Raw genomic sequence first — 14078 nt, 5'->3', positions numbered from 1 at the left:
TTTTTCAGTAACAGAGGCTTGTTTGTATTGAACACTGATACGGTTGTTAAAAAAAAAAGTAAAATGTTTAAAGGTGGACATAAAAATACTTTGCATCAAAATACAAAACTTTCACAGCAACCAGGGCAAAGAACTCCAAACTAGTTGTTTCCATAATGAAAAAGAGGTAGTGAAATCCCTCAATAACACACCAACGTTGAAGAGGACCCTCAGGTTTAAGACGACCACTGATTGATTTCCAATGCGGTCACGTCTCCGAGGCTCAGGAGGACATGAACAGCAGCTCCCTCGGAGTCCGAGAGTGTCCGTTTCTTCACGCCAAGGGCACTCCATCTGCTCTTTGGGGGTAATGATGATGCCAAGTATCCCTCAGCGTTACTTCCCTCAGCGTTACCTCCCTCCACAAACCCTAAATCACCCAAGCCTGGTTCTCCAGATTCCCTGACATGACTACAGCCGATCACTTTTTGGGTACCATCAGTTATTGATGAGGGCAAAGTCTCAGTTCCTTGTTGCTGCAGATGATCAGGAAGTGTGTCTGCTGGTTCACTGTAGTTCTCGCCCCAGATTTGGTCCTCCTCCAGCAGGCTAAAGCCACTCCAGAGCGTCTCAGCTGCCTCAAGCTCTGTACTTGACCAACATCTTCCACGTTGCGACCGACCTCGCAAGCCGGCCTCCTTGAAATGCTGCGCATCGCTACAGACGGGCTCGTATTCTTCCTCAGCTGAGGTGGCATCCACAGGTTCAGGGTGAGGGAGGAAGTCCATGTGTGGAGCAGTAGGCTCTAGGTGGTGCAGCTTCAGGAGGTGAGTGATGGCCTGGTCCTCCTCCTGGGTTAGCTGGACGACGGCCCGGCTCAGCCTCACTGGAGGATGGAGGGTACTGATTGTAAAGGAGAGGTTGCCCAGATCCACGGTGGGGTGTGGTCCAGATCTGAATGGGTCTGGACTGGCTGGTGGGGCCGGGCGGGCGGACATAACTGGTGGAGAAGTGTTGAGCTGGAAGCAATCTAAGAACTGAGGAGAAATGAGGGTAGAAAGACAGTTTAATAGAGGGTTTAAAAGATAAATAGACCAGAAAATAACGTATAATCATGATTGGCTTGAAATTTGGTTTCTTCAAATGACCGCAAAGCTTTCCTTTCTTCAATTTCAACTATTACATCAATTCTATCATCAGTAAACTGCTCATAACAGCTTTACAAGTGTTTTTCAGTTCAGGAAAGAGATGCACAAATGCTCTTCCATGTTCTTGTCTAATTCATCGGGACTCAGCTGCAACCTCAGTATTTGATTCAGACGAATAAAACAGATCAACGTGCTTGAACTCTTGTCTTGTGGAGCTGTGCACGCCTATCAATTTCTTAATTACCCACTTGATTAAATGATTTAACAAGTTCAAAAATCTGCAGTTTTGTTCACAGGAAAGACATTTTTCATAAATATTTTGAGGAATGCTCCCAATGACCAATTTCCCTGACATTTAAACAAAAGTTCAAACTTTGGCTGGTTGACTCATGTGAAGGTTTAAGGAAAAAAACCCTCCAAAATCTGAACAAACCACCTCCTCCTTTGCTCTTGGTCTCAATTTCCTTCCAGCTCCCCTGCTCGGGGGTTTTAACTCTGTCTGACAGGATCTTATTAAATGCTCCTCTGTCTGAGCCCCCCCCATAAACTCTATCCTCCACCTCCTCCTCACAAACACCACCCAAAGAGCACAGAGGACAAGAGTGGGGAGGAAACTGTTCCCACAATCTGGAGTCATTTTGATTTGAGAAATCAAAATGTCAGAACACTTTAAACATCCCTTCTTTTTTTCTTTTTTATATACATGCAATATTCCTAACATTTAATGCATTTTCTTATTCATCTACTTTGGTAACAATTAGTACAAGTTTCTGACAAAAGGATATCAGAATATCAATTATCCACATTGTTCAAAATAAGGGTTCAGTTTGCCAGCAGGTGTTTTAGATACAACTGGGGATCAAAACAGAATACTTCAAAAATGGTAAGAAATTCAACTTGACATGGTCTCGAAAATGACATTTATTGTCCTTTTTAAAAAAAACAAAACTTTACGTTTTGGGTAGGAGGTAAAATTACTACTACTATTACAAAAAAAAATAAAAATCTATTATCCCTAAAACACTTCAGTTTATGAACGTGTGTTTGTGTCCTCCAGAGACTCATCCCACGGTTGCTGGTTCATGCATGACTGTATACATGTGGGGTTACTCGCCCTCAGATCGCTCACTATGTTGGGGATCCTCCTCCCGCGGCTCATGCTGGGGTCACAGTAGAACAGCTCTGCTGGGATGATGGGATGGACTGGGGAGAAGATAAAATGAGTCGTCATGAAGTCGCACAGCTGGATGAAGCCTCTGAAACAACATGCAGGTGAACGTGACTCACCTGGCTGGTTGTTACAGTCCGTGCGATGACGGTCTGCAGAGTCTACAGCCAGGTACAGAGGCAGGAAGGAGGGGTGGTGCAGGGTCCTGTTGGAGGTGGGAGGCAGGGCTGCTTGTCTGGACCTCTGTGTGAGGAAGGACAGACATGGAGACACGGAAACTAAACATTCAAAACACGCCATAAATGAGGAGTGATGGAGAAAACTCACGGTGTTCTTCATTGTAGGTCACGGTTGACTTTTCTGGTCACTTTTCTTGCTTAAAGAGAGTCAAACGTGGCACCTGACGTTGGTCGTGATCTCACATGTCAGTGAATAAAAGGAGATATGAGGTCACAAACAGCGGCTGTCGTCATGTCTCTGCTAGCAGCTAGCTAGCTAGCGCCCCCTGCTGGTTAACTCAGGAGACCCCGTGGTCCACTCAACTGATTTATGGAGCTAATGAAGATAACAAGAGTGCATTTTTCTTTAATGTGCTGCAGAATATTAATACTGAGCGACCACCTTCATGTCAGACTGCCAATCTGCATTCACTGGTGGACGTCACTCAGATCCTTTAGCTAACCTAGCTAGCCAGCTACTCAAAGTAAGCCGACTACCACATTGACTGAAGTAGCATTTTAAAGGCAGGACTTGTAACTGTATTTTCACAAAGTATGTAAATGTAATCAGGAAAATTGTTTTTTTTAAAAAAAAAAAAAAAAAAAAAGGTGAGCTACTATGAGTCCATATATTGGGTTATATCATGAGATTCATTATGTTGTATACAAAACCAAACTGTAAAATCCTGCATCTACATTAATACAAGTATTTTCAGTCAAATCTGATTATTTTCTCCATTAGCACAATCTAAACTGCAAATATCTTGAAAATCTGAGAACTACCCTCATTACATAGTGCCCAAAGTGACACCTTCACAATGCTGTTTCTTGTCAAACCAATAATCCAAAGACAAATAAGTTCGATTTAAAAAGAAATTGCAAATCCTCAAGTTAAAACCTGGAACCATGTAAAATGACTTAAATGCTTGTCAATTATGTTGTCAAAGTAGTCACATTTGTTTGTGAGAATGTAAGTGCTAAATTAGTTCAGTAACGTCAGACAATTGTCACCACTGCCTGCTTTCATCCACAAGGGTGCAAACAGCAACAGGTACCAGTGGCCAGTAAAGGAGCTGCCACTTGGATAAAAAGACAGACAAATTGTCAATTCCAGTCAGGAAATACAATTTGAGGGTACAGCTAAAAAGCACTTCCTTGGCCAAGATTGTCCCTTTAGTTGTGTTCTTGAAATGTTCCTTAAGAGTTGAACCCTGGAAGTAGCTATGTCGTGCGGTCACAGGCTGCATTATACCGACATTGACAGGTAGTATTAAGATGCTTACTAAGGTAAACTTGGAAATGTACAGAATTCTGTATTTAAAAGAAGTTAATAAAACAAAATTTAAGTACGAAAGTGCCCCCTTTAATGTTATTTATATAATTTTGTGTTGTCGATTTCCCTGAAAGATGCAACTTGTAGAGGTGGGGCCAATTTTAACAGCTAAACACAGTTGTGCACACGTTTAAAATGATAAAACTCGCAGGGTAATTAACAACTACCAGATAATATTGTTAAGTAAAATTACATTTCCCCAGTGAAACACAGGTGTAAATATAAAAATTGTGTGTTTCTTTTTTTGCTTAAAGCCAACACTCTTTTCACCCTTACACGTGGCACTTTAACAAGTCGTTGTGTCTTATAAGCACTTGGACAAATAGTTTTAAGAAACTGCTTTATTATATTCAAATTTTTCCATTTAAAAAAAGAAAGATTCCTCCTTCAGATTTGGGCAGCATCTACTTTGGTTTGCATGGATCCTTGTGCTCCTGTGAAGAGACAAACAAGTCCCCATTAACAAATGGAACATCTTTATTAAAGACATTTTAAAGTGTTCCAAGTCTTTACCTTTTCTCATGCCACTAAAGAGAAATTGACCTCGAGACACTTTAATGTAGCGAATAGGTGGGTGGACTGCTGGCAGGTATGCAACCGGTGCTTTTCGTCTTTGGGCAGCAGATGTGGTCTTCAGTGCTGTAGTGGGCTTCACAGTGGGCCTCTGCAGACCTACAGTGAGGACAGTGGAAACGCTTAGATCCAAAATGGGTAAGAAGTGGTCACATTCGGGAGGTCAAACTAGTGTACCTTCTCTGGGCTGTGTCGTTCGGATGATGCTCCCGTACCCAACGGTGTCGGACTCAAACTTGTACACTGAGAAGAGGCGATAAAGACCAGCCACAGGATATGTACACTGAATAATCACCCTGCAAGACAAGAGGATGACTTGATGAAATACTGCATTAGGAGATAAGGTCGCTGCAGAAGAGCCAAACACTGTAGTTTGATAAATACCTCGTAGTATTATCTGAAACTGCCTTTTTGGAATTTTGGGTCTTCTTTGTGTAGAAAATCTCATTTTCATAGGTCACATTTTCCCTGCCAAGCTGGAGATAAAGTTATGCAACAATCAGATTAGTCATGTGAGGACAAGTACAGGAAGGATTCAAGCCAGTGAGCAGCAGTACCTTGACTCTGGATCCACAGCTGTTGAGTGGAACAGAGAAGAGAGCCCTGGTGCTGTCAGCCTCTTTTGGTCCACAGTATCGGTCAACGAGGTTTGTTCTAGCAGGAACACCTCCGCTCGGGATGACCACAGAAAGGTCAGCAACCACAGTCATCCTCCCATCAGTTGAACACACTACGAAGACATGGTGTTTTAGCATGCGTCACCCAAATTTAAGACTCTACCTGCTTAGTGTAAAGACAGGACAGCTCTTACTAATGAGTTCAGTAGAAGAGAATGGACAAGTCTTGACAGTGGAGCTCTGGACCTCTGATGTTTCACGATCCCGCACAAGGATCTCAAAAGTGCCAGAGAACCCCTTCAGAGTAACGTCCTGTAAAACACAAGCAGCTTCAGTGATGTCCACCTTCAACGCAACAGCTGCTGCCAAAAACAAGTGGTTTCCCCTCTCACCTTGTACTCGTAGCCATGGGTGAAGAGCGGCACATCCAGCAGCAGACTCTGGCTGTTGTTGGTCATGATGTAGCCGTGCTGGGCAGCCAGCTCTGATGTCAGCGGGTCCGAGCCGATACTGATCTCCCACTGGTAGTCAAAAGGCCGGTGGTCCAGCTTGAAGCTGATCCCAGACTCCGCGCAGACGGCGGCAAAGGCTGGAGGAGCTGTCGGATACAAGACAGTTTGTTTCTCTGCTCACTGCTAATGAAAAAGGTTTTAATCCCTTTAATAAAAATGACGACTTACAGACATCTGTGAACACTGCCACAACAGATTCCATGTGGTAAAAAGGCACGTTCTCAGGTAAAACAGTCAGTGTGTAGTTGATGTCCAGTCTATACCGAAGAACTGCATCTTCTTTAGAGAACTAGGGGACAAAACAGCGACTAAGCACAAAACGCAAAAGATCAAAACCTGACAAGACTCAAGCCTACTTTTACGGATCTTTACCTGCTGTATGACCGCAGGGTCGTCAAAAGGCACCGTCAGGGTGTAGCCATGAGTGTCGTTAAGGTCAACTTGTGTGATCGTGTAGCGGCTGGCATTTGTGAAGGGCACCGTAAATAATTGTCCATTCAAATGAACGGCAGCCAACTTGACGTCTGTAGGGACATCCCCGAGGTAGACGGTGAACATGTGCTCCTCGAGAGCGGTCTGGTTCTCAGTGACAACAGGGCGCGGCAGCAGGGGCGTGTTCAGTGTCCTGTGACATCGGAGCCTGGTCTCGACCTGATCCTCATCCATCAGGATTTGTTCCAAGTAGAGGTGAAAGCTGTAGAACTCGTAGAGCTCACCGGTCATAAAGCTCTACAACAGGACAGGTGCAGTTTGTGAAGATACACAAATTCAGAATCATGACCATATTTGTTGATAATGAAAATGAGTTGCAGTCCAGCGACATCATCGCCAAATTATTTTACAGCGACTGATTAACCAAGCATGTTCCAACTGTCCAGATTTGTACATCTACTATGAAAGATGTTAAATTTGTGCCTCAGTCCTGACCTTCCTGTATCCTCCTTCAGCATTATAAGGGATGCTGATCTGGACCGTGCCGTTGTGCTTCTCCACCATGTAGCCCCTCTCCTCAGCAACTGGCTGCTGCACCAGGTCACCATTCAGTCCAACACTGAGCTGTGTGCCATCATGACTGGGGTACAGCTCCTCTGGAGTCTCCCACACCATGTAGCCACTGTCAAATGATCCATCATCTGTTGAAAAGACACTAGATTGTAACGTGCAAATTGTTACACGAGAGGTCAACTACAGCGAATTGGAGATTGCAATACTGACGCATGGAGCAAGCAGCCACCAGGTCGACCATGAGGACAGACCAGCTTTGTCTGGAGAACAGCGTTGCGTGGACCACCTCTACTGGAACACCATTCACCTGGAGACAGACTCAGAATCAAAACCTGCTGTGGACTGACATTGCATGCGTTAGTGGTTTACCTCAGTGCTGATGGAGTCAGGTTGTCCATACGGTGTTCGAAACACAAGCCTTCCGTCCGTCAAGTCAAACACATAGCTCTGCTTGCGAGCTTCAGAGAGGTTCATGGGCGGCAGCTGCTCCTCCCCTTTCTGAAACATCACCTGCCAGTCTGAAGTGGTGGAGCTGTGTGCCTGGAAAGGGGTTTTAAAATCTTAAAGTTGCACCTCACTGCACAAACTAAAATTAATGCAACGGTTATTTGAAAAGACAAACCAGTTTGAGGGCATTCCAGTCATCTTTCATTATCCCAGATGGACAGTTGACTTCACTCCTCACAGACACCTTAAAACAAAAAACACACTTAACATTTGAAACTACCCCATCATAAGTCAAATAGTCAAGATGTATCCAAGCTTACTTCCATGTAGTTTGCCTCACAGGTAACCTCTCTTGGGGACCAGGGGAGGGAGGGAGAACAGGTCTCGTTAAAGGTGTAAGTGACGTTCTTTCCTTCATTTGTCGCAATCAGGTTGAAGTTGAATGTAAACACTTCATCATCCTAATATAACACAAAGATACCAGGATGTCAGAGTTGCTTAAAAATCATGTAGATATTCTTGATAAATTAATCAAGCACTGTTTCATGTCTTTTGTTTGCACCTTGTTGCCAGTGTGACAGCTAAAGTAAGAGGCTCGGAGCTCCACGTGGCCCTGCAGAGAGAGAACACTGACGGTGTAGCCACACTTTGCTGCATATTGCTCAGTGAGGTGATACACGCCTGTCCCATCTGGAAGAGAGAGATTACATTACTTGCATAGCTGAATGTGGAACTCATTGATTGGATGAATTGAAGACAGCGCTTAATGTAATGAAGTGGATTAAAGAAATTACTAGAATACTTTATTCCCTCATTGCACATGTTGATCGAACCCTGTTTAATATAAATGTTCACTTTAAAAAGCAAAAAACATACTACATGGAATCTATGAAAAAACTAAACCTTTAAAATTTTTAATATTCAAGTTCTTAAAACATTACAGATGTCCCAAAAGCATGATGAAGCTGTTCAGGACTTACCAGCAGCCTCAAAGCGAACTTCCTCCCCAGTGAAGGAGAGATCAACAGCTACCATGAAGTATCGATCATGACACTCAGTGCGATAAACTCCTGCGTGACCAGACAAGTTCATGTTAAAATGTGGGCGTTGTATTAATTACCAAGTCAATAAAACCACTTTTTTTTTTAGTTACCATTGGGAATATCTGCACATTCTGCAGTTGACCACGTTGACAAGAGTAAGGCAACACTGCAAGACAAAGCAATGACAAAAAAATTAAGTATCAGCAAAAAGTGAATTTAATGGTCTGGAAATTTCCACTCAAACGACTTACCCAAGGCAAAACCCAAAAGCCATAGCAGGTGATGTGTTAGCAGTGTCTAAAACTAGCCTAGCTGCTAGCAAACTACACCCGCTAACCAACACAAATTGAAGGAAACCACTCGCTTGGAATATCCTAGCCAAACTGGCAACATGTGGTACGCTCAGCTACTCAAGCTTTTATAAGTCATTCTCTTGACTCATCATGAGGCTGGAAGAGGGGGGGAAGCTCTAACCTCATCAGCTGCTGCTGATTCACTTTGATTGCTAACGAGCTACACGTGTGGCTGTAACGGCTGAGGGCCTGTGGCTAGTCAGTCAAAGACATGGATGTATAAAAGCTGCTGTAGGAGCAGCAGGACCACATGGTGCCAGTTTAGCCAGGAAATACATCAAGCAAGTATCTCACATTAGCTTGTGTTGGTTAGCAGGTGTAGTTTGCTAGCAGCTAGGCTAGCTTTAGACACTGCCAACACATCCGTGGCTATGGCTTTTGGGTTTTGTCTTGGGTAAGGCGCTTTGATGGTTATTTACATGTTTTATCCCATCAGCACACTTGTTTGCAATTTTTGTATTCCCTTGTCTTGCAGTGTGGCCTTCCTTCTGTCTGTGCAGTCAACTGTGAGGTGTGACCCTATTCCTGATGGTAAGAATAAATGGATCTGCTTAAACGCATGCCTGCAGTCATTTGCGCATTAAGAACTGAACTTGTTTTATCATTCAGGAGTTCTTCACATGGAGTGTCATGATCGATTCTTCATGATAGCCATTGATCTTTCCTTTACTGGGGAGGACCCTTACTTTGAGGCTGTTGGTAAGCTGATGTAGTCCACTAAATAAAGAATGCAAGAGAACTTTTGCTGCAGGCTAAAGCTCGATTGTCTTCCAGATGAGACGGGCGTGTATACCATCACTGAGGAATACGCAGCAATGTGTGGTTACAGTGTCAGCAGTATACCTCAAACTGGCTATGTGGAGCTACGAGCCTCTTACTTCAGCTGCCATACTGACAACAAAGTGTGTACAGAACTATGACTAGATCTCTATAGCCCACTGGAATTCAAATCCTGACAAAATTACTTTTATGGGTTTCTTCAGGATGACAAAGAGTTTGCATTCAACTTCAACCTGATTGCGACACACAAAGAAAAAGTGGCCACCTATGCTTTGAACAACACCTGTTCTCCCCCTCTTCCATGGTCTGCCAGAGAGGTCACCTGTGAGGCCAACTACATGGAAGTAAGATTGATCTCATCACGGTGTTTTTTTTAAAGACTTCTTCAGGTACCCACTCATTCTGATTTCTCTGTAGGTGTCTGTGAGGAGTGATATTTCCTGCCCAACTGGGACCAAGAAAGACGACTGGGATGCTGTGGTCCAAACTGTATGTTTGACACTACTTTCTGGGAGATGTGTAGACTTTATACAGGATGACTGCTGTTTACAAGTTGATGTACGTGACTCTATTTTAGGCCTATTTCGCAGCTGTCTCAGACTGGCAGGTGGTATTCCAGAGGGCGGAGCAGGAGCTGATGCCCATGGCTCTCTCTGACGCTCGTAAGCAGGGCTACGCGTTTGACTTGACAGATGGAAGGCTTGTGTTTCGCACACCGTATGGACAACCTGACTCATTCAGCACTACGGTAAAACACTGATACTTGTATTTTGTACTTTTTTAGTATTTGAAATATGTGTCTCGTAAAAGCTTGGTCTAAAGCAGGTTTTGATTCCGAGTTTGTCTCCAGGTGAATGGTGTTCCAGTAGAGGTGGTCCATGCAACTCTGTTCTCCAGACAAACCTGGGCTGTCCTCATGGTCGACCTGGTGGCTGCTTGCTCCATGCGTCAGTATTGCAATCTCCAATTTTGCTGTAGTTTCACATGGCATTGCCGAGTGAAGCTGTAATGCGTATTCTCCACAGATGAAGGATCATATGACGAAAGCGGCTACATGACGTGGGAGACTCCCGAGGTGCTTCACCCGCTGATGTCTGGTCTACATGAGACGCGGATCAACATTGGAGCCAATGGTGAATTGGTGGAGCAGCCGGTTGCAGAGGAGAGGGGCTACATGGTGGAGCAGTACAACAGCACGGTCCGGATCAGCATCCCCTATAATGCTGAAGGAGGATACAGGAAGGTCAGAAGTGTGTTACAGAAGCAACGTGATGAATGTTAAACTTGGCGTATTCTTCAAGTTACTGTATCGTTTGCAGAGCGCGGTGTCCGGCGACCTCTACGAGTTCTACATCTTCAGTCTCTACTTGGAGCAAATCTCAGTGGATGAAGATGACGTCGACACCAGACTTCGCTTCCACAGGGTTTTGACCACTCCTCTGCTGCCATGCCCTGTTTTCACTGAAAACCGTAAGTCTTAATGACTCTTCGTTTGTCAAGCTGATGAAACGTAATCTGAACAGCTTTTTGTTTCAGGAACCGTTCTCGAGGAACGCACGTTCACCGTCTACCTCGGAGATGTCCCTGCAGACGTCGAGCTGGCTGCTGTTCGTTTGAATGAACATCAATATTCCCTGGCTACAAATGCCACCAACCACTCTGTCACACAAGTGGTTCATCCCAACAACACTCACGGCTACACTGTGACTGTGCCGTTCGACGACCCTGCTGTCATAAAACGGGTAAAGTTCATGAATCTTGTCCACTGGTATCTTCAGATGTTCGGACGCTTGGTAAATTTTATATTTTTTTGTCTACTAGTTCTCCAAAGAAGACGCAGCGATGCAGCACATGCTGGACATCAACTACACACTGACCGTTCGGCCTGAAAACGAGCAGTTTTCCCACCTGGTATCAGTCATGGCATTAATGGATGTCTGTAAGTAACCCCTTTTCTTTTCCCCAACTTGGCCAATCCTACTTGTGCATGAAACGGCTCAACAAACTGTCTTGTATCCGACAGCTCCTCCAGCCTTTGCCGCCGTCTGCTCGGAGTCTGGGATCAGCTTCAAGCTGGACCACCGGCCTTCTGACTACCTGTGGGAGATCCGCATCGGCTTGGACCCGCTGACATCAGAGCTGGCTGCCCAGCACGGCTACATCATGACCAACAACAGCCAGAGTCTGCTGCTGGACGTGCCGCTCTTCACCAATGGCTACGAGTACAAGGTGAGAGGGGAAACCACTTGTTGGCGGCAACAGCTGTTGCGTTGAAGGTGGACATCACTGAAGCTGCTTGTGTTTTACAGGATGTTACTCTGAAGGGGTTCTCTGGCACTTTTGAGATCCTTGTGCGGGATCGTGAAACATCAGAGGTCCAGAGCGCCACTGTCAAGACTTGTCCATTCTCCTCTACTGAACTCATTAGTAAGAGCTGTCCTGTCTTTACACGAAGCAGGTAGAGTCTTAAATTTGGGTGACGCATGCTAAAACACCATGTCTTCGTAGTGTGTTCAACTGATGGCAGGATGACTGTGGTCGCTGACTTTTCTGCGGCCATCCCGAGTGGCGGTGTTCCTGCTAGAACAAACCTTGTTGACAAATACTGTGGACCAAAAGAGGCTGACAGCACCAGGGCTCTCTTCTCTTTTCCACTCAACAGCTGTGGATCCACAGTCAAGGTACTGCTGCTCACTAATGTTAAACGGTATACAGTTCCCTTCATTCCACATGCTTATGATGTTGTTCCTCCAGCTCGGCAAGGAATATGTGACCTACGAAAATGAGATTTTCTTCAGCCGGAAGCTGCGCAACCTGAAAAATCCTTCATTCTCCAGCAGTGACATCAGCAGGTACATCAACTTTTGGTTATTTACACCTCCTTGACTTGCGCCTCCTTAACTTGACAAAGACATTATTATCCCTCTCGTCTCAGAGTGACCGTGCAGTGTACATATCCTCTGGCTGGACTGTATCGCCTCTTCTCGGCGTACAAGTTTGAGTCCGACACAGCTGGTGTCGGACGCATCGTGCATTCCGCCCTCTCCACTGAAGGTGGGTGGTTCAATTGCACAAACCACATCACTCAATGTCACATGCTGATTATGTCTGGTCTTGTACTCCAGGTCCGCAGAGTCCCACTGTCAAGCCCACTATTGCACTTCAAACACCAGTGCCTGTTACCAGTCGCAACAAAAGACCTGGTTACCGCCCTCCTGCTCAGTACATCAAAGTATCCAGCTTTCTAAAGAGGCTTCAGAAAAAAGGTTTGCACTTGAATTTCAAACTAGTTTAAAAATGTTAAGTTCATTTCCTAAATTGTGTTTTTTATTCTCTTCCCAGGAGAAAATCAATCATCACAAATCAAAGTAAATGCTGGCATATTTTGAAGGGTTTGACATGTGTTTTAACTAAGTCTCAATAAATTGGTGTTTACAAAAAGGACTGCATTTGAGACTTTGATACTATACATCTCTTGAGTTGCTGACTGAAGAGAATGGGATGGCAGGGCTACATCAGTGTAGTTCCAGCTCTAATGTAGTAAATGAAACCTGGATCACTTAAGCAAACTGTCGTTGATAAATGTAGCATGATTCTTGAGCTACCAGGTCAACACAGCTTGAGCACTAACATTTCTTTCCTTGAGTAAAGAAATTGTCATGATCAGAATAACCACTGAACAACTTGCATGTCAGAGGTAGAGGAGATGGATGGCCTTTGTTACCATAACTTGGTTATGACTAGCAACTGTGAGAATGTTAACTTGGGGCGGCGTTTAGCTCAGTCGGTAGAGCGCACGCCCCATATGCCGAGGCTCTGCAGCGGCCCCAAGGGGGGAAAAAAATGTTAAGCAAAATACAGTCAAGTTCCAACCGAGGCATGGACTGAAATTGGTCTGAAGACAGCTACACTGAATGGTGTTACCTGCAAATTTAGATGTTTTCAAGATGGCAGAACTTGATGCACTAGTCTGTTCCAAAAAGGACTCCTGTGGTTTAAAGAATAAAACAAGATTTGGAACAATTTAGGCCCTAGTTGAACAAACTACTGTGAGGCAGTCCCCTAGTTGGGTTCATTTTGAGGCACACCCCTGTAAAATTTAATTCCATTTGACTGGATTTTAACACCCAAACAAAGCGGTAAAATTCAGGCACTGCTGTATTGTACCCCTGTTGTAAGGGAAATTCCCAATGTTACTCTTGCATATGAAACTTGGTGTATTTAGAGTGAAAACACTGTCTGTGGGCCTCATGGTTTATCATGTGGCAGGTTTTTCAGCCATCTCACATGCTCTGAAACCATAAAACAGACTTATCCAAGGAGTTTCTGAAGAGTATGTAAATGTTTCTATGTAATCCATGTGTTCCAACATTGGTTGCTACATAAAACCTATGGGATGTATGTGCAAGTTAAATTTATGTTAACCTGTGAAGTGTATTGGATTTTTACAACTAAACAGACTGCCTCTTAATTGCCATCTATGCTGCTGATGACTCTTGCTTGGAAGCAATAATGGAACTTTGAAGTGTCAATTGGTATTTTGCTCAACTCATCTGCACTAGACAACACGGTTCAGTGCATATCTTGAAGGTCCATAAAGGCCACTTTGGTAGGACATTAGGGATTGGACCATCCAAGACCAAAGGTTCTCCATCCTTCAACCCTTTCAGTCAAAAGTGCTGACATGAACTTGAAATTGGCTCTCCATGCTGTTTCCCATATGATTAGTGATAGAAACAGACACTCTGGCTACCAACATCTGTCAGAGGTTGGCAAACAGACACTACTGGTACAGTATGTACCTAAATGGATCAGGAGGTGGAGAATTTGGGTGGGTTCAAGACATGGAAACAGATCTCACTTGGTCATCTGGGAAAGACCAGTTACTCCTCTACAGCACCA

General features: G+C 44.4%; 3 protein-coding genes across 4 annotated transcripts; 1 reads left to right on the top strand and 2 right to left on the bottom strand.

Annotated features, from left to right (window-relative positions):
* Positions 1 to 55: 55 nt before the first annotated feature.
* Positions 56 to 3174, bottom strand: LOC115589695 (uncharacterized). Of its 2 annotated transcripts, none has more exons than XM_030430771.1 (4): positions 2623 to 3174; positions 2415 to 2538; positions 2257 to 2330; positions 56 to 1016 (listed from the first exon to the last, which is right to left on the bottom strand). In XM_030430771.1, exons 1-4 carry the CDS (start codon positions 2632 to 2634, stop codon positions 216 to 218), a joined length of 1011 nt encoding a protein of 336 aa, XP_030286631.1. In that variant the 5' UTR covers positions 2635 to 3174; the 3' UTR covers positions 56 to 215. The 2 variants fall into 2 exon arrangements, with proteins under 2 accessions (XP_030286631.1, XP_030286630.1); XM_030430770.1 differs by having other exon boundaries at positions 2242 to 2330; positions 2623 to 3102.
* Positions 3175 to 4169: 995 nt separating this feature from the next.
* LOC115589692 (uncharacterized) lies at positions 4170 to 8455 on the bottom strand. Its single transcript, XM_030430760.1, has 18 exons — positions 8295 to 8455; positions 8154 to 8209; positions 7981 to 8070; positions 7563 to 7690; positions 7321 to 7461; positions 7176 to 7244; positions 6923 to 7093; positions 6764 to 6860; positions 6476 to 6681; positions 5921 to 6277; positions 5717 to 5837; positions 5429 to 5634; positions 5231 to 5348; positions 4977 to 5149; positions 4804 to 4895; positions 4597 to 4715; positions 4360 to 4518; positions 4170 to 4280 (listed from the first exon to the last, which is right to left on the bottom strand). Exons 1-18 carry the CDS (start codon positions 8315 to 8317, stop codon positions 4234 to 4236), a joined length of 2373 nt encoding a protein of 790 aa, XP_030286620.1. The 5' UTR covers positions 8318 to 8455; the 3' UTR covers positions 4170 to 4233.
* A 174-nt stretch (positions 8456 to 8629) lies between these two features.
* Positions 8630 to 12620, top strand: LOC115589691 (uncharacterized). The gene is made up of 19 exons (XM_030430759.1): positions 8630 to 8790; positions 8872 to 8927; positions 9006 to 9095; positions 9171 to 9298; positions 9380 to 9520; positions 9594 to 9665; positions 9754 to 9924; positions 10027 to 10123; positions 10202 to 10419; positions 10496 to 10646; positions 10713 to 10918; positions 10998 to 11115; positions 11200 to 11405; positions 11486 to 11603; positions 11685 to 11857; positions 11931 to 12028; positions 12112 to 12230; positions 12302 to 12442; positions 12519 to 12620. Exons 1-19 carry the CDS (start codon positions 8768 to 8770, stop codon positions 12563 to 12565), a joined length of 2373 nt encoding a protein of 790 aa, XP_030286619.1. The 5' UTR covers positions 8630 to 8767; the 3' UTR covers positions 12566 to 12620.
* Positions 12621 to 14078: the final 1458 nt, after the last annotated feature.

This window comes from Sparus aurata, chromosome 10 (genome assembly GCF_900880675.1).
Source record: "Sparus aurata chromosome 10, fSpaAur1.1, whole genome shotgun sequence".
In the NCBI taxonomy this organism is placed as follows: Eukaryota; Metazoa; Chordata; class Actinopteri; order Spariformes; family Sparidae; genus Sparus; species Sparus aurata.
The sequence above is the reverse complement of the archived record's forward strand: the minus strand, read 5'-3'. Positions and strand labels throughout refer to the sequence as shown.